Raw genomic sequence first — 27,931 nt, 5'->3', positions numbered from 1 at the left:
ATGAGATCTTAATCTTTCTCTAACCCAAATAGTTCACAAGGTCCACTGTTGAGCAATATGAACCAGTCCTTATCTGCAACAAGCCAACAAGAATCGACCATACTAGATCTATTCCAAGTTCCAATTAGCTATTGATGATGATATATAATCTATCCGTTTCTATTATTAGTCTTTAGATTTTTGCATTATGCATGTCTTCATGTACTTTTTTGAACTAGATTATAGCCAAAATTAATATTCCTTCAGTCTAATACTCCATTATGATCCATGTGAGCATGATCAAATCAAAGTAGTTATCAAGTCGCATTATTACGCATTGCATCGATCATCATCAGAAGCCAGCAAGCATGCTAATGCATAGCATAATTCATAATTGATTGAACAAATAGAAAAAGAAACTTTCTTTAATCAGGGGATTAATAATTCAATTATGGATTGGAATTGACAAGGAACTTTTTTGCTAAAAGATAAATTTCATGCCTTCGAAAAGGCGATATCTTTCGCGTGAAGAGTAAAAGATTTTACTCCAGTACTCATTTTTCCCAGATTCAGATGTTTTTCACTTCTGAAAGGAAAGAAAAAAGGAGACATTGATAATTAAAGAAAGGTCCACTCCACTATCAAAGTCTACTAGAAACATATTTTCTTTGTTTAAATCTTTTTCTTTAATTTACTGATATTTTCCCTCAGAGTCCAAAGCTGAATAGATCGAGGTTGACATGAAGAAGATGCTCTTCCTCCCAACATGAAAAGAGGCAGAGCTGAACAAGTACGTACACGATCATAAATGTGCATGGCTAATAGTATTCATGACAATGATCGATTTTAGCTTGCACCTTGTGTGATCAATACGTGGCCGGTCGATCTCTTTATATCTGTCATTGACTTAACATGAACACGTACATTTCGATTAATTGTTTTCCATTGGAAGAGTCAGATCCAGAGAGAGGTTGATAGACGCAGTGGGTGCTGGACAAGGAGAGCCATCTATGTTGGGAGGTGGGCGAAGCAGTAGGGTAGGCATGTTGGATAATATCATCGATTCGATCCATCCACAATTTCAACTTAATTTTCTGCGTTCCTGCCAAACATTCACGTTTCTATATATTATTCATCCATCTTAAACCTCAAATTTTTCTTCTTGCAGCTAATTGTTCAATCCGACGTACATGTTAATTTCTTGAAGAGTCAACACGTACGAAACCAGAGTGGAGATCAATCATGAAAGAATCTGAGTGCTGAGAGTCTAATCTGCTTGTTTGAGCTAATTAAGCTAATATCTAATTCAGACCTGCGAGTAGTATTGTACTGTATATATATATATATAGTACTGCAAATCGAAGAGCCATTTTCATGGAAGTTCCATAACCAAACATAAAATAAGGCAGTTCGGCCATACAAAACATGGGCTTACAGAGGTGAAATAGACAAACTAAAAGCCTAGCCCATAAAACAGTTATGTAGTCGGAGGCTAAAGGAAGAGCCCAGTATTATTTGTTCTTAATGGCATTAGCCTCCAATTTCGCAGAGAATTTTGAAACATTCTTAGATGATGAAGGGCATCCGGAGCTCATTCTACCTTCCTGCATAAAAGTGGTGGAACATAACAAAATACTTCAGTCGCGTAACATTGGGGGCCAGAGATACGGTAAACACGGCTAAAATATGACACCCAAAGGGTCTAGTAGGGATGACAAAAATCGCCAACGGGACGGAGCTTCATTGGATACCTGCCTCTAATGGGGGGAGAATTCAGGGACAAATAGGGATGGGGATCCCCAATCCCCGCTATCTAAGATTGGGGATGGGGCGGGGATGGTATTGTGATCCCCATCCCCAAACCCGCCCCAAGAATATATATATATAGAGCGAGGCATCGCTCTGAAATTAAAGTGCAAGGTTGGAGTTTATGGTCACTTTTCGGTCGCATATCCACATCTCGACCGTTCAGTTTTTAGGTACTAATGTGTAGATCATCTCTGCAAAATTTCAGCTAAATTGATGATCTTTAAGGTATCTAACTCGCTTAAACCAATGGACGAACTGAATCTGTCAAACCTGAACCGTACTAGCTTTAAGGCAGTTATCAATGCCTTAACGACTATCAATTTAGCTGAAATTTTGCAGAGATGATCTATACATTAGTACCTAAAAACTGAACGGTCGAGATGTGGATATGCGACCGAAAAGTGACCCTAAACTCCAACCTCGCACTTTAATTTCAGAGCGAGGCCTCGCTCTGGATAAGATCTGATATATATATATATATATAAAAATTTATTTTTTATTATATAAATCACAAATATATACATTTATTACTTTACTTTAATGACTACACTTTTACTTTAATAGTTTTTTTTTTTACTTTTGCACTCACTGAATTATGATTTATGAATTTAATCATGTTTTAATTTTATTTGTTGTAGATTTTGATTTTAAAAAAGACAATATGAGAAAAAAAATATTTTATTTATTACATTCTTATTGGGGATTTGGGGCGGGTTTGGAGGCTTAGTCCCCAGTGGAGATGGGGACGGGGAATCCCCAATATATTTTTATTGGGGATTGGGGCAGGGATGGGGGTGGAAAATGACCTCGGGGATGGAGATGATATTGTGATCCCCATCCCTAACCCGCCCCATTGCCATCCTTAGGGTCTAGCAGGCATAATCCTATCTTATCCAAGTCACAACCGAAGCTAGACTCACGGATTTAGTTGTTTGTTATAAATTATAATAATAATTTAAATAAAATCACCTCTTTCACATAGTACAAACTGAGCAAAACCAATAATGATCAAGTGACATTGCTTATTCAGCCCGAACCAAGGAATACCCTAGATATGATGTAAAATTGGTCTTGTTCTATCGTTAATCAGAGATTTTTATATGACGATACGAATCGAAGTTTGAGTTTGAAGAAGAGGAAGAAGGAGGAGTCCTCGACTTGCAACAGATAGAGGAGGATTTATTCAATCACATAGTTTGAACTCCTAGAATATGATGCCCTTGAAGCTTTCTATTTGATTGTATCGAAAGGCCCATGAATTGGGATTTCCCTAAGTTACCACATTTCACCTTCTAGCAAATTCCCAAACACCTGTCTTGAATTTATTTTATTATTATTATTATTATTTTAAAAAGGAGAAAGAAAGAAAGATGAAGTGAGCTTGGGATTCCCTCATAAAGTGGTTTAGTGAGTCTAAAGGCCCATCACAACTGAGGTTCAATATATATTGAAAGCAAATAACTGGGAGACAGCCTGCCGAGAAGAAGGAAACGTTCATTTATAAAAAAACGGTGACACACATTGTATTCAAGCTGTTTCGAAACACTTCATAAACTATGCCATCGTTCTCAATTGAACAAAATACAGAAGAGAATAACAAATTAACAGATATGGATATCATATACAGCCACTAGTTACAAAATTACCACCTAACCTTCTTCACAAGTATCCATCCCCCTCATATTAAAGCTTCTTCACACCTGGGAATTCCCAGAAATGATGTCTATAACACGAATGAAGGAGGTCTCCATCTTTGGTGCTTCTTCTAATTATTACTTTCACCGGTCTTTCACATTGATCCAGGCTCTCGAGCTGCAAGCCTAGTAACCATTCTTTCCTTTGGAGGAGAAAAACCTGCTGAATCCGCGTGGATGTTTCTCCGGTGTTGGGTTAGAAGAGCCGCCAGATGAGGAACTCGACTTTGTGGGCCTGTGTTTTGAGGTTTTGGCATTGCCAGGAGATTTCAAGAGATTGTTCCCATCTGTATCAGATGGGCTGCATGGGGCATTGTACAGATAGATGGGTGACTCGCCACCCGCTCTAAGAACATTGGGAGAAGCAGCACCTTCAATCTCAGCTTGATCCGAGTCGTGCAAATTCATGGCTTTGGTAGTGGTGGGTTCATCCTCAGTGAACCCTTCAACCTTTTGACTCCTCTCACTGTATGGAGATCCCATGGTCTCTGGTTGAGGATGCAAAGATTTCAACTGCTTGCCGAGAAGAAATATGGTTTCTTGACACTCGGCAAGCTTCTCTGCTGCATCCGCCAATTCCATGTCCTGTGATGACACAAGAAATGTTCAACTATTAGGAGTATGTCAGGGTAGATCATCGCAGCTTACTTAAAGTAGTTGGGAGTTAGGAATAAAGATATGTTCATTTGAACTTTGAACACAACATCTAGTTGAAGTCACAGGGTTCCTTGGTGGAAGACTTATTATTTTTATTTTCCTATTCAAAATATGGGATGTTAGACAAAGTGAATGTAGCCTAACCTGTTTGGTCTTGAATTCCGTCTCAGCTGCTGTCTCGGCTGCTAAGGTCTCCTGCCTGAAATATTATTGAGAGATGCAGAAGTTAGAGGTAATGCAATAGCATGTTTTTCAGTCGCTTTCAAGAAACAGTTTCATGCAAGTCCACGAAATAACTAAAATATTCCTGAAACTACTAATTTTGATGTGAGAGGTAAGGCAATAGCATGTTAGACTGATTCATCAGTTTCAAGAGGACATATGGCAGATGCCACCTTATTAAACAAATAATGCAACTAACCTTTTCAACTCTTCTTGAAGTTCTGTGCATCTAGCCAAAGCATCTTGATGATTCCTCTTTTCTTCTTGCAGCTCCTTCTCCACAGTTTCAGTTCTGACTTGTAGTAGCTTCAGTTCAGTTTCTAACTCATGGGCTCGTGATTCCAGTGACCTGTATGATTCTGCCATACATTTCAGCTGCGTCTCATTTAAGCTGTTTGAATTTTGAGCAGAAGCAAATTGTGTTTTAGCTTCTGCAAGAAGCTGCTCGGTTTCCTGTAACTTGGACGTATTCATCTCCAGATTTTCCGCGCATCTTGCCAAATCTATAGACAGGTTATCTTTCTCTGATTTCAATTGCTCAAACTCCTCCACTGAGATTTTGCATGGGGTGGCATTTGACCCAAAGCTGGAGACTAGATTTCCATCATCAGGAACTTCAGGGTTAGAATGATTAGAAATGTCGACACAATGATTTTGATATCTTTCTGATGAATCCTTCTCAACTACCTTATTCTCTGGTAAGGCTACCTTGTCAATACAATCAGGACTATTCCTTCCTGCTTCAACACCCTGGAAACCTATAACATTAAACTTGAGTTCACTGGCATTTGCTAACACATGAGAAAGGTCAAGAACCAAATCAACCAAACTCAAGTTCCCATGAATAACTTTACTATATGTGCCAGAAAATTCTTCAATCTTCTGACTTAATTCATTGCCATCAGGAAATGTGTCATGCACTCCCACCACTTTTTTTCCTAAGAGCAGCACAAAGTCATGGATCAAGGATATGGCAAATGCTAGTTCTTCAGTTATTGCAGTCATGGTTTCCTTTTCTGTAGTTAGAACAGAGCCCTCAGGGTGTGCCTGCCTATCACATATGGCATCAGAGCTGTGAATTTCTTCAGAAACACAGTTTACAGTGTGAGGGTGCAGAGTAGCTTGTGCTTCCTGAACCACATGCTTGATATCCTCAATAACTTTACCAAAATCAGTGTCCTTGGATAATAACTCTAACAGCACCGAGATTCTTGATCGGAGCTTCACCAGAGGCAGCTTGTTTTCATTAGCTCCAGGACTGAGCACTGTCAGGTTCCCGTTGGAAGATGCTTGATGCTTTGCCAGTGGACTTGAATCATGCTGCTGCTCAGATTGTATATCTTTTGCGGCAGTGACTTCTCCTGATGCATCATTGGTCTCTATTTCAGATGTCTTATTGTTTGGACTATCTGAAACAGAGAGATCTCCATTTGAGTCATTAGGCAAGCAAGCCAACTTCTCCATCTCCAGAAAGTCATCCATAAGATTCAAATGATTTTGATTTTCAGCTTTGCTCGACTTTTCATTGTTCTTCTCCTTCTTGATGTGTGAGACATCAGAGGTCAATGTTGTGCCCCAAGACTCAGCACAGCTTCTGTCATCATCATTTCCATCTTCAGACATGGAGGTGAAACTTGGTGGATTGCTTGCATTCTGACTCAAGGAACCTTCAGTGGTGATGTGAACAACAGATGTTGGGGAACCTTTCTGTTGACCACTGATTTGAAGCTGTGCTTCTAATGCTTGAAGCTTGCTGACTGTCTTCGCACAAATACTCCTAGAAGCCTGCAATTCGCTGTTACGTTTTGACAAAGCTTCTTTAAGCATTTTTGTTTCTTCTTCCATTGCTAATAACCGTTCTGTCAGAAATTCATTCTCCTTCTGAAACTTCTGTACATTGTCAAGGGAAAACTCAGTCACTTGGGACATATGTGGACTAGAAGCCTTAACAGGAGATCTCTTCAATCGAGTTTCTCCATAATCTCGGCCTAAACTCTCAACCTCAAGCTTCATTTGGGCAAGTGCAGCAGGACCAGGCAACTTCTTCCGCACAAGACCACGTAATCTTTGGCACTCTGCTTCTAGCTTAGTTATTTTTTTCACACCCTCCATATGCTGCTTGTTGGCTGCATCTGCAGACCTCACACTCATGTTCTTTTCCTCTGTACGAATTTCCAGCTCCTTGGAAGCAATATGAAGTTCATATTTCAGAGAGTTTATTTCCCTTTCACAAGATTCAATGTTGCTCTTGAAACGCTCAATTTCTGCCTCAGCTTGTGACTTTTCTTCGTTTATCTTGTATAGCATGTTTGACCGCTCTTGTAAAGACCTTGAAATAGCAGCATTTTCAGCAGCAGACCTTAGGAGCTCTTGGTCTAAATTATCTATCCTTGTTTCGAGCTCATGCTTGATTTTGTCACATTGCTTCGTTTTGGTGAAAACAACTTCTTGCAATTTCTGTTCATGATCTTCCTTCAGATTTCTAATCTGTCGCATGCACTCTTTGAGAGCACCATCTAAATGGGATGCCCGATCTTCAGCAGTCAGCTTCAAAAGCGTCACAGATTCTAAATGAGTTTTTAACGCAAGAGCTTCGGCTTCAGCCTTTTCCCAACCTGCGTAAAATATGTATCTTAAATTAAAAGGTCTCAAATCAAGAAACTTTCAATCAGCATTTGATCAAGAGCCTTATTCTTCCACGTAGTAGGATTACATCACAGTCGTACCTGACACAGCTTCTTCGGCAACTTTAGCATGCTGTTTAACGAGGCCCTCCTGGGTACTGATCTCTGAGTGGGCTGTGGACAGCTGTTCATTCAAATCTGTAATTTGATCCTCCAATGTCTGAAATTGGTCCTCGTACGTCTTCACTTGATCCTCATATGCATTCACTTGATTCTCATAATTCTTCACTTGACTCTGATAATTCTTCACTTGATCCTCCAAACCAGTGAGATGCGAATATTGCTCCACCGAAAGTTGAACATAATTTGGTTTCTTGTAGTTATCCTGATTCAACAAGAGGAAAACCAGAAACAAGATTACTACATATACTGCACCAAAGTAACAACAAACTAGAAAGCTCGATGACAAAAATAATGCCAAACATCTAGATAAAAAAATCTTTTCCCCACTAACACGTATACTACATATTAGATAATTCCATCAAATTAACGCAAATGCAGCATTTATCAAAAGGGAATAGAGAACCAGGATTCAATTATTTTACTGAACATACTTTCTCTGCCTGAGGCGTCGGCACAGACTCTGCTACTGCTAAGGCCTTCTCGGTTGCAGCTTTGTCTGATGATGATTTTTTCTTCCACGGCCAACTCCGTCGGTCCATATTTAGACTCTAAGCTCTGCAAAAATCCACAATGAGATGATCAGTTGAGAGAAAACACTAAAACAAAGGAATTTATTGACACAAAACACTGATTAGGAAACCAAATTACAAGGAACTTAATGACCACTAATATCATGATCAAGGAAAATTATAGCACCATCATAATTACACATACAAATCATATAAAAAAAAAAAACGACATGTCAACTAATGCAAAAGAAAATACGCCGAGATCTCTTGTTTTCTGGAGATCCTATAGATTTGAAAACCGCCGGTACAGTAATCCAGTCTTTAAATAACGAAAAACTAAATAAACATCCATAAAAGAAAACTTCTAGAGCCACATTCGATCCAATTTCATCAAAAATCTGCTAACCAACAAGCAATAGTCTGACACTGAAAAGCTCAACAAAACCTATAGCTGTTTATTTCCTCAAATAGCTAGCCAAATTGGCAATCCAAACAGCAAAAGAAAGTAAAAATTAGCACAGAAGCAAAAGCAAGGATGAACAGCTAGGGAATAAGAATCCACTAATTTTAGCAGCAAAACCTCACCGACAGAAAAAAGATAGAATAATAAAATTCCAATTCGATAAAGAAAAAAAAAACTCAAATAAATCCAGAGTTTGCTTTCAGAAAACAGAAACCAAACGAATTTTCAAAGCACAAAAACCGCATTTCTTCTTTTTGAATTTTTTTTTTCTTTTTCATTCTCTAATTTCAGAATCTTCTAGTAAACAAGTCGGCGACGACCAAATGACGGCGAAATCGGCTTACCGGAGCAAATGCAGCTTCGGCAACAGTCGCAGCCGATAGCGAGTATCGGAGTCGGAGCACTCACCGACTATCCGGAATGGAGATCCGAAGTCAGAATCAGTTGCTCCGGCTCGTTTTGGTTATCGGAGAGAGAAACTGACCGACGGAGTCGCAGGTTCTGGAAGAGGAGAGAGAGAGAGAGAGAAAAAAGCTAGAGAGAGAGAAATGGTGATGGTGATGGTGATGGTGATGGTGGTTGTGGTTGTGGTTGCGAGAGACCGAGCGTAGTAGAGACTAGAGAGAGTGAAATATTCGGACTTAGGTGTCACTTAAAAGGCAAGACCCTCCAAAAACCATTTTCAATTTTAAAAGATAATAATTTAATAAAGCGTTGGGGAATGGGTTTTTTCCTTTCCTTTTGTTTTAAATCTGCTGTATTTATTAATGGGGAGGAGCCATGTCCTGCACTCCTCCTCCACGCTTGTGCGGGAAGCAAGAGCCAAAGAGGGTGAGCTGTAACCGATATTTAGAAAGTTCTGTTGGACTGTTGGAAGGAAGTGAGTGTGTGTTATTATTGTTACGTATACAAATTTATATATAGATATGAGTAATTACGGCTTTGGACCACCGTCACTACACTCCAGCTCATCATCACTGTATTCTATTGTGTTGGATACAATCATACAATTAGTTTCATGAAAATTTCTGTATTTTTTGTTTGACAATGTCAAGGTATTTTAAAAAACTTTTAGGCCTTGTAATCAAAAAAATAAAATTTTAGGCTTAAGGACTAATTCTTCGGTCCAATCACCTATAGAATTTCTTATAATACCGCCAGCACCAATCTTCTCAAAAATACCACTTCTTGTGCCATCAACATTTAACTTGTAAACATCATGAGGAGGTTTACTTCAATTGAATATATTAAGCTTGGCGGAAATTTATTGACTGAAATATTGATAGATATCAGCAAATATTGATGTAGACAAAAAAAAATGAATAACTTTTAAGTTACTTGAATAATTGGTTCAAAATAATGACAAAAATTTCGATAGTTTTAAAAAAAATTTAAGCTCTTTGATGTGAGCCGTGGCTACTTGATATTGTGTGTGGACTGGCGGACTGCCGTAGCATGATAGTTTTCTTCTCTTCTGGAGTTGGAACATCCGGGCCGTTAGTAGGACCCACCTTGTAATGTGGGGTTTTGCTTTCCTGTCCCAAATTTAGCATCAGAATTATGAGGTTTTAATGTTCTCAGCGATATTTAGGTTTCTTGTAGATCTTGGTTTCCTAAAATATCAACTGTGGTAATAATGGTTTTACCCTTCAATTGCGGGGACAAAATCTTCAGGTGATCAGCCTTTAACCTAATCCTTGGAAACATTCTCAAAAAAACCTAATTCCTTGGAAATATTTGTAAGGGATAGTTGTGGATTCGAAAAATAGGATATTTTTTATTTCACCCAATTTTGTATAAAGACATTTATGACTTTGTACAAATCTCTGCAAATCATGGTTTTTATTTGGGCCAATGATAAAAGAGGTCATTTTAAAGTGTCTTATTATAATTCAGAATACACAAATGTCCCTATGATAATTAAGGTCACCTCTTTACAACCTACCACTAGAGTTAAACTTAATTACAAAAACTGCCACTGGCAGCTCTCTCTCTTCCCCCTCCGGTTATCCAAGCCCATCTGAACCCTTATCTGAACCAAAATATCTCTCTCTCTCTCCAATGGCGTCCAGTACGTCTCCGATCTCTGCATTGTCACCGCTGGGGCCACGACGAGTCCAGGCTCAACTTGCCACAGAGGAATGTCTCTCTCTTCCGCAAGATCATCCCTCCGCTCACCAAGTACTCACCGAAGACCATTTTGCTGATTGTGTCAAATCTGGTACTTTGCTGAGGTGATAATCCAGCCGATCGTCCATCGGTTCGATTCGCAACCATGTTCGAAGCACATGTAAGGCACTTTCTGATTTTTGCTCTCTCAATTTTGATGGTTTAGCGATGAATTTGACTATCTGTGGTGCTTTGATTGTTGAAATTTGATGAAAGCCCCTTCGGCACTGTCCTTGCTTGATTGTTATTGTTTATGTGATATCTCTCACAAATCTCACTCTTTCGCTTTACGAAGATCAAGTCGGCCTCGTCGATTGGTAAATTTCAATCTCGTATAGCTTAAGCGATTTTGATTTTCGATTCTTACTCGCTCGATTTCTCTAAATGAAATCGAAGTTGATTCTCTCCTTATCGAGCTTTGAATTTGATCGTTTTGGAGTTGAATATCTGTTTTGTTTTGAATCCGAGATTGAATTCTATGAACTTCATTGAATATGCTTGAAGTTGATTGGTTTGTTGCCTTTTTCTATGAATCCGAGTTTGAAGCTTGAATTCAAAAATGTGAAAATATGTATGTGGTTCTTTCAAACCCTATGAACGATGGGTTTGTTGCCTTTTTCTATCTATAAGAATATTGTTCCAAAAGCTTTTTCAATGGTTGCCTTTTGGACTTGCATTAGCTATTGATCACCAAGTAGGATCATCTAGGCTAGAAGATATTTAAGTAATATGAAGATAAAGAAACCAACTCCTCTCTCACAAAAAATGCCTCATGCAGATCCATTGGCTCTTCGATTCCAATCCCTCCAATCTCCCTAATTTAGTAAAGGCTCTGACTCTCTCATTCTCTTCAAAATATTAATCCAAACTCGATCCACTTCTAAGTTTTTTTTTTCTTCTAGACTCATTGGCTTTGGCACGAAAACTCATAAAGAACGTTTCAAAGTTTCCAGGTTCTTGAACTAATAAACTACTGTTGCTGATTTGAAATTTTTATAATTATGTTATTTGATGTTTCATGCCTTTTTCATAGTTGGAATGTGATATTTAATAGATTATATTGCATTGACATTCTATTGAATTGGCTTTGTGTTTGATCTTATACACCGTAATGCAGTTTTTGTCAAGTGGTTTTGTTGTGATGCTTTTTCATTATGATGGTAACGTTGATGAGTGGAAGCAATTTCAATGGAATGATCTTGTCATTTATGTGTCTGCAGTCAATCAAACAAAATGGTACACAGGACTTATCTTCATGCCTTCAATCATTTCATTTGTATTAGAAGTTGGCTTATTTTAGATGCGTTTCTGAGTGATAGCTTTCTTGATGCCTAGGTGGTTCGCAAAGCGTTTCTTACATCCTGATATAGTTGATCAATATAGTCGCATTCTTCTACGGGATGAGGACCTTGGAGTTGACAATTTCAATCCTCAACGGTACTGTAGCTGCATTTCCTTTTAGCAAAGTTAGGATGCTTGCTTGCATTTGAACTATTGTAAAACTCTGTTGCTCAAACTCTATATTGTTCTTCTTCTACAACACTTCTCGGTATGTGTCCATTGTTCGAAAGGAAGGGCTTGAAATATCACAACCGGCACTTGATTTTTCCAAGACAGAGGTGAACTACATGGAGAAACTTTCGAAAGAGGAGGGGATTCAGAAGAAACTCAGCAAGGATATTTTGCAATATAAAGCTCATATAATCAAGATATTTGCGGAACATAGGCACAATTGGATCTCTGCAGATTTAGAGTTTTAGAAATTTGCCTAGGGCTTAGGATGCAAGTCACTGGTGAATTGTAAACTCCAGTTTATTAAATAAATTAGCTTTTTGTATCTTTTATGATGTCACTGTTATGTTTAGTTTTCCTTGATAAAACATTACTTTTATAGATCTTTTATAACACATTCTAATTTTCGGCATCTTTTGAATTCAACAAGTCAATGTCACTGACCATGTTCAAGGTTGATCACAAGTCAGTAGACAAGTCACTTGCAATTGCATATCACTTGCCAAGTTACTGTTATATTCATGTCACTGGTCAGGTCATATTGCATTTCACTGTAATACAAGTCACTGGCCAAGTCACATTGCATCATTGACCATGTCACTGTTATACACTTGTCACTGACCAAGTCATATTGCATTGCATATTCATATATAGTAATCTCATCAAGGGAAATCTGAATGAGGAGATATCCCCTCAAGACCAATATGAGTGAGTAATCTCCTTAAGGAAAATCTGGATGATGGATATCCCTTCAAGTAAAATTTGGGTGAGGAGTAAAATAATTCCCTAAAGGCTAATCTGTGTGAGAAGAAATCCTCTCAAGGCTAATATGGGTGAGGAGTAATCTCCTCAAGGGAAATCTGGGTGAGGAGATATCCCCTTAAAGAAAATTTGGGTGAAGAGTAAAGTAATTCCCTAAAGGCTAATCTGTGTGAGAATAAATCCTCTCAAAGCTAATATGGGTGAGGAGTAATCCCCTCAAGGGAAATCTAGGTGAGGAGATATCCTCTTAAAGAAAATTTGGGTGAGGAGTAAAGTAATTCCCTAAAGACGAATATGTGTGAGAAGAAATCCTCTCAAGGCTAATATGGGTGTTAGGAGAAATCACCTCAAAACCAATATGGGTGAGGAATAATCCTCTCGAGGTGAATCTAGGTGAGTAGAAATCTCCTCGAGAGGAATCTGAGTGAGGAGCAAGAATTGAACCAATTTACCCGTGAAAGTAATTTTGATCATTGTTAGTTACATGTTCAGTTACATGTTCAGTTACATACATTGTAAGTTACATGGTCAGTTACATGTTCAGTTACATGATCAGTTACATGTTCAGTTACATGATTAGTTACATGTTCAGTTACATACGTTGTAAGTTACATGATCAGTTACATAATCTGTGACATGAGGTTAACACACGTCACTGACCATGTCACTTACCATGTCATTGTTATACACATCACTGACCATGTCACTGTCAATTCCTGACCAAGTTACTGGCTATGCCACTGGCCAAGTTACTGGTCATGTCACTGACCATGTCAGTAATCATGTAACTCTCAAAATCACTGTCACTTACCAAGTCACTGTTATATCTATGTCACATTAGTTATGTGACATTGTACGTCACTGACCATGTCACTGTTATACATATGTCACTGACCAATTCACTAGTCAGGCCAGGTACCTAGTTAGTTAAGTCATTATTAACCTTAAGTCACTGGCCATGTCACAGTCGTGAACATGTCACTGATCATGTAACTGACATGTCACTGATCATGTGACTGTCAAAGTCACTGATCATCTTCTAAGAACCTTGTTGTATTGTCTAACCATCAGACTATGAACCTCTTCTAAGAATTTCTCACCTAAAGTTAGACAAATACTGCAAGACATATGTTCTAACAGCTGCATTACATTCATTATAAATCAAACAAAAAAGTATATAACCACCAACAAAATTATGGTGTTTTCTCTCTTTATTCCATTTATAAAAATGCACTTGAGATACAAAAGTATTAGTAATACAGCATCACTTTATTCCACCTCAGATATGGCAGCTTCCACTGTAGACTTATGAGCTTTTGCCTTCTCAAAGTTAGTGGTTGCATCTTGCCTGCTTTTCACATCAACAGACTCTTTAGCTGAAGCATCTCCTTCCAGAGACTGAGTGTTTTTATTCTATCTGATTCTCCACATGACTTTTCCTAATCTACGAGTGATTTAAGCACATTCACAAGACACTGGCAAGGTCAAGGAAAAAGAGGTCATCCAGCAACCTGTGCTACCATCAATGAATATATAGCAGCAAGAAAGCATATGATGAACTAGCCAAAACTGAGAAAGGAGTAAATCGTTAAACTTACCAGAAGAGATAAACCCTTTATTGAAGTAGTCTGGGACGCAACAGCCATATTGGATCTGCATTTTGCATCCCTTGAGATATTCTGGATAGAGTTGTAACCAAATGAAGAGTCAGAATACCTTGCAGTATTAGATGTACAAGAATACCATATTTGGAAAGTATGAAGAACATCATTGGGAAACAGTAGGTAAATTATACCATCCGCTCAAACAAGTTCGGTGCCTCAAGATCACAGTCATAGTTCACAAATATGTCAACAAGTATATGAAGATCCTTGCAAACCTTTTCAACCATCCTGCAAGCCCACACCTCATTAGACGACCACAAAAAGAAATTCAAAATCATAGTGATCACATTAGCCATGTGAAAACTGAGAGTAACATGTTCAAGATACTAGCAATGTGATAACCCGAAAAGGCAATACCTAAGGACACTCAGTTTTTGGTTCATGGGTAAATCCAAGCCATTCAGGGACCGGAGAACTATCAAAGGAAAGAAGATGCATATTTCACCCTGAATAAAAATTGTTGGCGTAAAGAACATAATATGTCAATGTAATTTCTGTAACTATTTGTGTAGATCATAGACGCACCTTGAGACTTTCTCTAAACCGCAACAAAAGCACTACAAAAAAATTCCAGTTGCATACTGCAGGAAGGAAACTAATGATCAAAAGCAAAAATCTCATAGAATATTCTACCTAAATCCGATGAAGAATATATGTAAACCTGTAATATGATAGGGGACGGTGAAACTGAAGCTAGCAACAAAGCATATGATAGATTGATAGGTATGCTTTCAGTGAATCAATAAAATGGAAATTCCTAGTAAATGGATGACCAACTCCTTCCAACAAACCCTGAAAGACCAAGTAATAAATCATATTATTCAAAAAACACTGAAAATAAGTAAAAGGAAAGCTCCTTATATAAGTCAATGAATAGGAAGTCATCTTCATGGATTATACATATCTTCCTTTCTCCATCCATAGTCTTAGAAAGAGGAAGCTCATACTTAATAAGTTCAAGAAATTACTTTTAAATAAAACTTTCAAGGTATTTAACAGTATTAGCTGCTTTGTATGTAAGCATCTAGCCATAAAATCATGCACTTAAAATCACAAATAATCTTTAATATAACCTGCAGAAGCTCAAGAGATAAAATCCTCGTCTTAAAAGTGACTTCATTGTTATCTTCCTTCATGCCCATCTGCAGACCAAGTTTCGAAATTCATATAGGAGGCTTCAAGTTGCTTAATTAACTCAACAATTAGAAGATAGTGTACAAAAACACAAACCACAGGGTTCGGAAAACCAGTAAAGCATCACGTTGAACTATGGTCATACTCTCCAGGTCAGTCCCTCTTTTAAAATAGCGCATCAGTTAGAAGCATTACAAATAAATGTGAAAGACTCGGTTTGTTAGGAATGCAAAAGAGAGATCTCAACGTATAATATCATATCCAAACCTGGTTATCTTTTTGCCATCTTCATGATGCACAGCTTTGTGATTGGCTCCCACATTCATGGCCATTGAGCATTTGTTTGAACTTTATTCCTTCCAAAAATATATGGCTCCTACATTATGTCTACAATAGCCTAGGGTTTACAAACACTTCACATTAAGTTCCTGAACTACATACATAAACTGACAGGCATTAATAATCGGCACGCAAACACAAACACAAACCTCATAGGCATTCACGAAAGTTTCCATAGACTGAAGTAAGCTATGTATCCCTTCAGCTCTTTTTGCTTGTTCTCCAGCATAGTATTATCATTATGAAGGTAACTTACCTTCACCAAACCAAAACAAACACAATCAGAAACCGAAAAACAGAGTCAATCTACAATCGCGGTCACTACTATTTCTCACAAGCATCTCATCAAACACCTTATCTGCACAAAAATCTATGCTTAATTAATTCGGCCTGAAATTCCTGCAACCTCCGGCCATATTCTTCATCGGATTGCTTCATCGAAGTGTTCATGATTCAAAACTACTCAAACCAAAGAAAATCGCATGATGCTAAATCATCTAGACAAATTCTTCTAGATCAAACATGTTGCTTCATTTTCCTCTTTCACAGTTTCACAGAGAAGTTACCAATAATCATACAAAACACAAAGGAACAGCGAGAATAGTAAAAACGAAAATTTCCAATGCGATTGAAGAAAGGATAAGAAGCACTCACATATTACCGATAATGCAAAAACCAAAGCTCTGAATTTTCAACTCACCGCTCGATCATCTACCACGACTTGCACACCATCGAGGTCGAGTTTTGGTCGCCGTCTGACTGCAGGAACGAGAACACGTGCTCCAGCACCTCTCAGGGGAACGACCGCGTGCTCCATTTTCAACATTTTCCGAGCTCGAAATCGATTTCAAATCCAAACAACGTCGTCCGGCTCCGGATGCGAAGCGAGGGCAGAGAAACAGAGAAGAAGAAGAAGCACGCCATTGGAGAGAGAGAGAGAGAGAGACAGAGAGAGTTGGGATAAAAAAAAAAAAGCTCCGATCAAAATCGGATCAAGGTTTTAGGTTTTGATCAGATAATAGTCTTTTGGATTTCTAATCGGAGCTCTATTTGGGATTTCTGATCAAAACGAAGAAGATTTGAGCTATGAGATTCTTCAATATAAAGTTATAAACGTGTATCAGGCTTTAAGGGTAGAATCGGAATCAAAAAAATGGAAAACTAACCTTTCTTAACATTACCTCATTATTCATAAGGACTAAATTAATATTATTAACAATTCATACTGGATCATTTTATCAAGTGAGAAACTAGGTGATCTTTTTATCATTTCACACTCTAATATGACCTTTTCCATCATTTCCCTTTTTTATTTTTTATTTTTTTTATTTTTATAATGGCAAAGATATACATGGAAATATTTAACCATTACTGTAATAAAATAATATTTAGCCATTAACAATTTAAATGACAATAAAAACTTACTTTAAGACACTAATTGAACATTCGTTGGTTTCTAATCTAATTTGTCGAGGTATGAAAAAATGATAATTCGATGTCAGATCTTCAAGTTGCAATTTATGAATGTTTGTGAAGTGCTGCGAACTACTAATGCTTGAAGTACTTGGTTTACTAATGTTTTAATTCCGAGAGACCCTTTAATCTACCATGACATGAAATATAGTGGGGGAGGTTAATTGGCAGAGATGATTTTGTACATTCCACCTCCATTTTAACTTAAAAGCATACAAACATGTTGCATAAAAAAATTAAAAAAATAAATAAAAAAACATGTTGCATCCTGGTCTCTTAGAACTTAGATACGCTCTTCCCTTGAATCCATTTTTAGGTCAAGTCTACACAGTAAAAATAAAATCGAAAATTCTTCTATGCATCAGTAGTAGTGTAGTACAAACGACTTAACACTTATTAGGTGATCTCAGCTCTTAATATTTGTAGTTAATTTTCTTTTAATAACAAAAAAATACACTTAATATTATTCAACCATCCATTTATGTTAGAGTAAGTGCACGTCGGTGTTCTAAATCTCTTATCACAATAAACAAACAAAAAAGCAATTTTCCTCTTTTGATAAGATACGATTCAAATTTACTTGGATGATTGGCAGCCCATTACACTATTACACCAATCACTGAAACACAGTGACCAGTAAAATGCAGTCAAATAGAATATGATCCCATTCTTGAAACCAAAGCAAGGCATAATCAAGTAGGCAAATCAGACCAAAAAAAAAAAATTAAGTAGGCAAAGAAAACAACAGTAGGTTTGGAGCTAGTGTGGCTATATTTTGGGGAGATCGATGAATTTCGACGTTAGATTGCGAATATCTAACGCAGCAATCCTAGTGTCGTTTTCAGCAGGGCCAGGGGTCCATTTTAATCACTGCAATTGTTTAGGATCTCAGAGTAGCTTCATTAAGTAGCTAGCTAGCTGGGGTTTTCTGCAATCTGCACCAACCAATCTAAGCCAACTCTGTGACACTGACATTGCTTCACTGCCCTCGTAACGAAGAAGAAACACCACTGAGGTCAAATGGGCATTTTGGTTATTGCAGAAAAGCTGCATGCCACTGTAAGCGAACGGCGACTGATCGGAAGGCATGAACAGATACAACAAACTGTTTGATTAGAGTCATGAGACGGTGAGCAACTGAACCAAGCACTTGCCTTCTTCTCCATGCATGGTTTAAATTCTGTTGATCTTAATTGAAAAGAAAATTAACAGTCAGCGGTAATTAGTGAGTCTTACTGTTGGTAATGTTCTTATTCATTTATTCTTAAAATATATATATATATATATTTCATTTGAACATGAAATTTAAACTTAAAGAGTTAAAGACATTATTCAATAACGTATGGATGTTCATCGATCATATATTTAATGGAACAAGCTTCTTGCTTTTTGTTTCAAGACATTTCTAGGTTATCAATGGTGAGCTAGGATTTTATAATGGGGTGGGCTAAAAAATAAAAATTTACTAATTTTTTTTTTTTAATTTTACAAGTAACCTATTTTATTAATTCTCTTCTTAAATTAAACCACATCATACATTAAACACATATCAAATAATCAAATAGCTAACTGAAAAGAAAAAAAATCAACATTATAATATTAGATAGAAATTCGATAACAAAAGTCTAAGACAAAAGAACATACATACTCAAATTGTATCCTAACTCTTGATTAGAAGCGAAATATTTAATTATTGAATGTGTATCATAATTCTCGGCCCACTATTTTTTAATGTGGACAATCATGTTATTAGCCAAAAAGTCATTATCTATCTTGTTGCGCAATGTTGTTTTGGTATATTACTATATTTCATAGCTGAAAATGCTCTTTTTGTAGTTGTTGTAGAAATCAGCAATGTCAAAACAAGATGAATCAATGGATCAATCATATAATATCTCTGTGATATTTTTGTTTCAAAAAATCCGCAACGTAACTCTTAGAGAGTATTCACATTCTCTAGCACATCATGATGAGGTACATCAGACTCATGCATAAATGATCAACTTGCTTCTCAAAAGAAATAACATATAGCTGACCAAAAAAATAAAAGAAATAACAAACAGGCTAGTGTAGAAATTTAGGGTGAACTACTTTTTTATTTATAATATTTTAAACTAAAATTAAGCTACAAATTAATGTTTTCTAAAATTTAGAGTGGGCTATAGCTCACTGGAGGTCTGGAGCCCGTGTGTAGCTACGCTCTTGATGGTTATAAGGGTCATTGAACTATGAAAACAATGCTGATGATGCTAATGATTCTTACAAAATAAAAATGATTGAATGGGTAGTCAACTTAATGAAGTACCATGCATAATGCTTTTTATAATGTCAGAGATACATCGACTAAAGTTTCTTTAATTTAATTTGAGATTGGTTTTTTTAAAGTAATTATCACGGAGGTCACATATTCAAATTTATTTATATTATTTCATTGAATAATTACTATAATTTGTTAATTTATCAACTATAACTTGACTTTGCAAGTTTGCATATTTGATCATACATACGAATTGTTGTTCTCATCGACTTGTCTCGATCACACATTATATTATTACTTAGAACATATAGAATGAAGAGTATTCCCTGTAATTGATTCTCATATAAATTATAAAGGTTCCAACTTCAATCACGGCTCTTAAATGATTCATTTTAGTATGGATTAGAAAATATAATCATGGATTAGGACCAATAATCACTTTATTAGAATAAGTAGACTCAACAGGGTTCTCGCTCCATATATCCCCATATGCGGTAATTAATGCAGTATGGAGAAACATCGTATGCTTGAGGAAAAAAGAGCATTTAGCAACTTCTTGCTTTTTATTTCAGTCACCACGTTATGTAAACGATGCTTTTGATGCAAACGGTTCTTACAAAGTTCTACATTTCAATGGTTATTAAGTCAACTCAATTAAGTACCATGTATAATGCCCTTCATAATGTCAGAGATACATCAACCAAAATTTCTTTTAACTTAGTTTTGAGATTGGAGTACATTTAGTTTTACATATATAACTAGTCTAAACTTCATTAAGTCGTCGCCAATTATGAGTTATAACGCATTTTGGTTATTTATAAAATCGTTATTTCGGATGTTATATATTCAAATTTATTTATATCATTTCAATAAATATTTACTTTAATTTGTTAATTTATCAACTATAATTTGACTTTGCAAGTTTGTATATTAGATTATACGTACGAATTGTTATTCTGAGTCTCGATCACACATTATATTTATATTACCACTAAGAACATATAGAATGACAAGTATTCCTCGTAATTGATTATAGAGGTTCCAAGTTCAACCATGGCTCTTAATTGATTCCTTTTCGTATGGATAAGAATTACTAATCATGGATCAGGACCAATAATTACGTGATTAGAATAAGTAGACTCAACAGTATTCTTGCTCCATAAATGCCCGTATGTGGTGATGTAGCATGCACCAAAAACGTAACGTCGCTCAATAAGTCACAAGTCACAACGGGGTCCCATACCTTCCCCAAATCCCGAGCGAGTGGCCCCCAAACGCAAACCGAGGCGCGTCAGTATTCTTGTGTATTGGAGTAGAGGGGAGGAGGCGAGCAGCATCCAATGGGAGAGAGGTGAGGGGACCGCGTGTCCCCACGTACCTCGCACACGTTTCAGGTCCAGTGAGTCAGTTTTGTCAGATAGAGAGGAAAAAGGAAGAAAGCGACCATGTTTCATATAACCCGGGACCTCTGGTTGTGCTTAAGGCCATAATCACCGAAGCTGACAAGCGTCGGCAGCTTCTGTTTCGTCAATTTCGTGTATTTTAAGTTTGGGTGAAAATTGAAAAATGAGTTAAATTAGCTTTTTGATGTACTTATTATTATTGATGTAGGTAGCTAAATTATTTTATTTACATAAATTTTGAAAAAAAAAAAAAAATGTCGGCTATCTCAGTATAATATGATGGCCCTTCGTTTTTTTTCTTTTAAATCATTAATACAAGAATTAAATTACTTGCGATGACGACAATCTATAATATATAAAAAAAATTAACTTTGCTAGCTCCCAAAACTTGACCTAATACTATACAAGATCAAAACACACCAAAAAATTCACACAAAAATGATCAAACGACAAAGCAAAGATTGTAATGAAGATTTTGGACTCCACAACTCCCTTGAATGCCTCCCAAGTAGTCTCGTGCATAGTTTTATGTGTTTTGAATGAATATAATAGAGTAGTGTTGAATAGTGTCTTGTTATGTTCCTTAAGGAAAGAACTTCGCTGACCAGTGGGCTGACCACAGCCAATAAAAGCATGACAGCTGTCAATTAAAAAAAAAAAATTGGTTGAAACCCCAAAACGGAGAAAAGAGATTTCATTCACATCCAAATCTATATCTAAGCTCTTTTCATGAGTTCATGACCATATTAATGTTCCACAGAGCAACACAGATATATACCACTTTGCTTATATCACTCCGATCATGAACTTGTTTCCAGTAATCCATGCAGTGATACACATATTGCAAAACAAAATTAAACCATCACAAATTCACAATTAAACAAGTTCGAATAAGAGCATGCCTATTCAATTGCTCAGTAAAATTGAACATCCACACACTTGAAAAAATATGCAGATTACTGCAACATTCCTACCGAGTAAAACAACCAAAACCCCAAGATGAACGAGAAGTCAAATTTCAGCTCGGCATTGTTACACAAATTGCAAAACAAATTTGAACAATCACAAAACAACAATCGAATTCTACGTACCCTGAATCCAATACCCATCGCTTCCAATCCCTATAATTCAGTAGTACAAGTTAGAAGGAAACCCGTATTGGAAGAGAGAGAGAGAGAGAGAGAGAGAGAGAGAGAGAGAGAGAGAGAGAGAGAGAGAGAGAGAGAGAGAGAGAGAGAGAGAGAGAGAGAGAGAGAGAGAGAGAGAGAGAGAGAGAGAGAGAGAGAGAGAGCGAGAGCCGGGGGCTAAATATGCGATTCCCATCTCCCGGTCCTCCGATAAAACGTGACGCTGCGATACTGCGAGCTCCGGAGCCTCGGTCCCCGGCGGCTCTTCTTGACCTTCTCCGGGAGAGGCACGATCCTCTGCTCCGCGAGCGACGGTGGAGGAGGAGGAGCACTGTTACGCTGCGGTGCTGACCCGGAGGAGAGCCTCAGCCACTGCTTGGTCGTCGAAGACCGTAGGGGCAGGGGTTGAGGAGGGAAGAGCTGGATGGTGCCGGGGGGGGGGGGGGGTTTGGCTTCTCTGCTATAACTATAATTTGCTAGAAAAAAAAGTGCATCATCTGGCTCTTAAAACTTATTAATGTTTCTTGATGTGGCATCAGCTGGCCTTTGAAACTATATCTGACGGCTGTGATGAAATTCAAGCAAATTATAGCAAAGCAAATTATAGCAGAGAAGCCAAGTCCTAGATTTGGATGTGAATGAAATCTCTTTTCTCCGTTTTCGGGTTTCAACCAGAATTTTTTTTTTTTTTTTTTAATGAACAGCTGTCATGCTTTTATTAGCTGTGGTCAGCCCTCATCAGCGAAGTTCTTTCCGTTCCTTAATGAATTTTTGACTGCACATTTTCATAGGAGTGTACCAAATAATGAAATTTGTAGTTTGGAACTTCACTATATGGCCAATCTTTACATTATAATCAAATATGCAGTAACTTATTTATAATACCCCTGGAAAATTGAGGTGTAGCTGATCGATTAGCTCTGGTACAAAGTTGATGTGTGTATTTTAAGAGTTTGACCATCATCTATTAAAAAGTTTGAGTACCAGTTATCCGAGGCACAAAATTTAAACAAATTAAAACTAATTAGGATATTAACCACTTTTAATCCTAAAAGTGATATGCGAAATACTCATGATTTAGAATAATATTTGGGTATTAATGTTATTCTTTCTAGCATTCGATCAAAAATAATACAGCTAGTATATCTTTCGGATTAAGTAAGATACATGCATGCATGGATGCCAAGTCTTTGTATCTAGATCAATTAATCAACTAGTTAACAACCGTGTCCAAAATCCACAGCTAATCAACAAAACAGCTTGATTCATAGTCATAATTAGTCGAGACATTTTCATGATATGTTGTAAGACTTAATCTTAATCAATGAAGCACGGCCTAATTTGATTCACTAGAAATCAAAATGAGTGATATCCACAGTCGTGTCATGCCTCTTCATTTGTCAACAATCCGACCCACATTTTCCTTTCTTCTGTCCTCAACTCATTGACAAAACTACTGAATTATGGGTCTGCTAATTTCTTGACTTATTTTATTTCCTATCTCCTCACTTCGTGTCTCCCTTTAGATTTCATATTGTCGTCGTTAATTTGAACCTGCTTATTTTATGCATGCGTACAAATTTAGGATGCTAAAGTCAAGTCGAATGAACATGCCCCTTTTACTGTTTCAATTGAAAATTTTCTTTTATTCAAACTAAAATCAAACTTGATATAGTTTTTTTTTTTTTGGTCAGATATAGTTGAAGAACATTTTCTTTGAGAAACATGTCTTACTACTAACCCGAATGCTAGTTAGTTTCAATTTCAATGAATTGAACTAAACATTCGTAATAGTTCAATGCATTTGATGTGAATTTAGTCGGTGATAATTTGTTAAATTATTTTCTTGACTTGATTGAATTGAATGCTTTGAGGTTTTGTTAATTGCTAATAATCGACATTTTTTTCCCGTATATTCCAACAACCATTACATATTGATAGTTTAACTAGCACTTGTATAGTTGCTCTTTATGTTTTGGTTTGTTGGTGGTTCAAAATCACAAAGTTATTGCATTAGGATAGTGGGTATTGAGTTTCTCAATGTTTTGCCTTAAAATCGATTAGTCAATTCTATTTCTCGATTGAAAGCAAGGACACATATATAAACTCTTTCTACCAATGGAAGTGGAAGTTGGTAAGTACATTGGGGAACTATCATAAAACATTAACATCAGTCAAAAATGTCAGTGTGAAAGTAACCCATGTATTAATCAAACTGGCTATGATAATGCATTTTATCAATACAGATAATGACACTTCTTCTCTTGCATGGTATTGACTATTAACTAATTGATGCCCCAACAGTTAAACATCCATAAATGAAAAAAAAAAAAAAAAATAGGGCCTTGACGCAAGTGATGGTATAAATAGTGTTGTAGTAGTGGTTTAGCTGTCGTTTTAGCAAGTGATCAAATGTTTACGATATTATTATTATGCTAATCCAATCCGTTCGATCTGTTTGTTTTTGGAGTGTGTAGTAGCATGTATGCATTGTACAATACAAGAGTACAAGACAACAAGACATTATGCTCGTGATGGCTTTGCAAGAAGATAAAGTGGATGAGAGAAAGAGGGAGATGCTTCCTCGATGCCAAGTGCCAACTATACTGGATTGTGAAATTCCATTCCAATTCCAATTTGCCAGCTACAATGATAGCATCACCCCCGAATATAATACTCCCTTGCTTCTGATTTAGAAATTTTCGTGCGATTGTGATTTGCCTGGATCATGACAATGGATTATATTCTGATATCATCTGCCATACATTATTTAATAGTTCAATTCAACAATTTGTAAATACATATTACGGGGTACATAATGCGTAAGAGAGTACGCGTCAAACTGCATCCCGAGATTTGGTTCGTTTAGAGTATAGATGTAGGGTTTTCTCATATGAAATCCTAAAGCCAGACTTCAACGAAAAATTGGTGTGGTATAGCGGAGATTATGGATTAGAAATGATTAGACCGCTCAACGGTATATTGTCATGCGTGTAATATAAAGAAAAATAAGGATATTTTTATCTTGTTAGATATAAAGTTTTATAACTTTGTATTATAATCGGTAGTGACAATATAACTCTACTAAAATCTTTTACCGATCAGTAAGAATATTTGTCATATCCGAAGAATTGAATCTCCCCCTTCTTAAACACTCATTATTTTCTATAATTAGTCATATATATTGGAGGTGCCTTGATTTCGATTTTCGAATACTCCAATCTCGAATGCAACAAGGATAAAGAAAAATAAGAAGAAAGGAAAATAAGCTAGTGGGTGTTGGTAGTTCTAAGCGAGAAGTGGTTGATTGTATATTGGTTTACATGGCACAAGCATGAACAAATAGTTGCGTCCAATATTAAATATATACAAGTCACATATAAAACGTAAAAAGACGTGTAAACGGAGGAGGAAGAGGAGCCAGACATTACAATATGGGGAACATCTCATTTGCGCTTCTTTTAAGTTGGCAACGCACATGCACCGCGCGCGCCTACGCAAGCACTGCACACACATACGTATACCATTACTTTTTTTTGGATAATACATACGTATACCAATACAAAACTCTACTTAATCCTCTCTCAAGATTTATATCAATAACTTATATTCATAGCATCGATTAAAATATCAAATCCTGATCAGAATATCGATCGAGATATATAGTTTTTTTGATATATCAAGTATCAGTCAAATAGTGATAAATTTAGGTTTATATACATTTAAGTTATTTAGAAAGTATTTAAAATCTTGTATTAATTTGTATTTACGTCTCCTAAATTGGTAAAAAAAATAGACGAGAACAGTATATTTTTATTTATTATCCAGGCATGGTGGTCCTTGAGGCGGTGAGAATGATTGCTAACATGGAGACTTGATAGAGTGGAGATGCCATGAAGTAATACAGTCATCTAGCATCATGTGTTGCTTCATGTTTTCTGGAATTTTTTACAACTTAGATATCTAGCTTTGCTTTGTTCGTACGAAAGAATTTTGTGAATGGGTTAGGAGTCACTTTTGTATGAATTATATATAGATGCAAATCAAAAAAACTATAGGCATTTTAATTCCAAGGACCCCATACCCTTACACAAGACAGCTTTAGTCCACCTCTTCCAATACCCATAACTTTTGGATCAATTTAATTTCCAAACAAAAAGTAATACAGTTTTTTCTTTCCTTGGATTCGATTTTTGCCTTTGGTACTTCTCCAAGTCACCTTCCTCTCTCATACTTTTGTTCTTTCTCTTTTGCTTTTGCCCATAGAGAATTAGAGATCATCATCATTATCATTATCAACACCATCATTCACTTGGAAAACAAATATCATAATCCTTATTGTTTTTTTCTAGCATGATTTGCACCTAGCTAGCTAGAACTAGCTAGCGTGAATAGAAGATTAAGAACAAGAGTAGTCTCATTCGATTTGCTTCGAAGGAAAAAGAAAAGTGATTGATATTATATTACAGATGGTACTAGCTGATCGTGCGTTCTAGAGTGGAATGAAGTAAGCATAATATATTAGCTCCTATGTTTCTATTTAACAGGTTAAATGTAGGAGAAGAAAGAAGGTAGGTTGTTTTCTATGTTATTAATTGATGTGAATAGAAGTTACAATTGAGTGAGTTTGTCATGCCCTTTCTCTATACTCTATATAATAGAGTCTAATATATTGATATATCTTCAACTTAGCTAAATCATGAAGTATCTTGTTGCGTTCTATCTCCAGGTTGAAAAATGATCTTAATTATCAGTACCGTAGGAGTGCGTGAGTCTCTACTAAAATTATATTGAGGGGTGTTGTAATTTCTTGCCTTAAGATTACAGGTCGAGGTGAGAATATCGTAGGGTTTGGATTTTGACATAAATAAAACGAGACGAAATGAAACGAACTGAATGCAGGCTTGGGGCCCCGTGATGACATTACTGTCTTCCTGTTACTACGTACTGATGTAACGTCGTTTCATTCTATAGTTTGTTCGTTACCCAAGTCACAAGTGTACCTAAAGTATTCCATCTCTATGTTAGATTTATTCCAAGGGGTCCCAAACAGTTACCCTTCATTCTTTTGGATAGAATAATGAGAAAACCGAAATTTACCCTTCATTCTTCTATCCAAAAGAATGAAGGGTAAATTCTAGTTATCCAAAAGAGTGAAGGGTAAATTCTAGTTTTCTTTCCGGCTTTTTGGTTAGGGCTTTGGCACACAAACTAGATATATAGGTCTGATTATGGTGGTGGTAACAGCAGCGGTGGTGATGACGTTTATCTTTAAATTCCAGGACCTAAAACAAAATTAAAGACAAATTCTCATAATGGTACTTATACCGTCATTAATATAGGCCAAATTCACATCAATCCATTGTCGGTTCAACGGATACCTCCATATATATTTCAGTGGTGTAATAAACATAATTTTACCTCTTAGTTGTAGTTTCATGAGTAAAGAACGTGAGTTTGGCATTTTGTGCTGGATGGGTGTTCATTAGAATCATAATTAACGAAGTACTTTTGCTCTAAGAGTGCTTATCGTTTTCAATAAAAATAATAATAGGTCGATCTTAGTCATAATTACATGTTAGTGATCACAGATTCAGAACCAAACTGTCTCCTTTTCACTTTTTCTTTCGGTAATCCATCAGACTAATCTTGAACTCTAGTACAAGTCCATACATGCATCCTAAACCTAAAAACAAATTAACCAAGAAAAAAAAAAAAGGAAAGAAAAACAACAAAGAGCAAAGTGAAAATCCAGAAAAGTATGTTACACATTATTACAGTACCAGTTTCATCATGCTTTTTCCTTTTCTGGCAACGTTGGTTGTTGATGGTGTCCTGGGAATGAAGCTATCATCATCACGCACTTTGTTCCTTTTACAGGCAGCCCCCATTTACGTCATCCATGACTGTAAATTCTCACAGTTCGTTAAATTTCCTTTTACATACACAGT

At 36.6% G+C, this 27,931-nt stretch overlaps 1 protein-coding gene and 1 long non-coding RNA gene across 2 annotated transcripts; one reads left to right on the top strand and one right to left on the bottom strand.

The window, feature by feature from the left end:
* Window positions 1-3,262: 3,262 nt before the first annotated feature.
* On the bottom strand, window positions 3,263-8,853 carry LOC133735467 (filament-like plant protein 4). The gene is made up of 6 exons (XM_062162871.1): window positions 8,485-8,853; window positions 7,600-7,723; window positions 7,088-7,370; window positions 4,561-6,976; window positions 4,284-4,338; window positions 3,263-4,067 (listed from the first exon to the last, which is right to left on the bottom strand). Exons 2-6 carry the CDS (start codon window positions 7,705-7,707, stop codon window positions 3,609-3,611), a joined length of 3,321 nt encoding a protein of 1,106 aa, XP_062018855.1. The 5' UTR covers window positions 7,708-7,723; window positions 8,485-8,853; the 3' UTR covers window positions 3,263-3,608.
* A 1,338-nt stretch (window positions 8,854-10,191) lies between these two features.
* On the top strand, window positions 10,192-12,148 carry LOC133735134 (uncharacterized). Its single transcript, XR_009858769.1, has 2 exons — window positions 10,192-11,545; window positions 11,645-12,148. It is a non-coding gene; the product is annotated as an uncharacterized LOC133735134 (long non-coding RNA).
* Window positions 12,149-27,931: the final 15,783 nt, after the last annotated feature.

This window comes from Rosa rugosa, chromosome 3 (genome assembly GCF_958449725.1).
Source record: "Rosa rugosa chromosome 3, drRosRugo1.1, whole genome shotgun sequence".
NCBI classification, from domain to species: domain Eukaryota; kingdom Viridiplantae; phylum Streptophyta; class Magnoliopsida; order Rosales; family Rosaceae; genus Rosa; species Rosa rugosa.
This window is presented reverse-complemented; position numbering and strand designations above follow the sequence as displayed.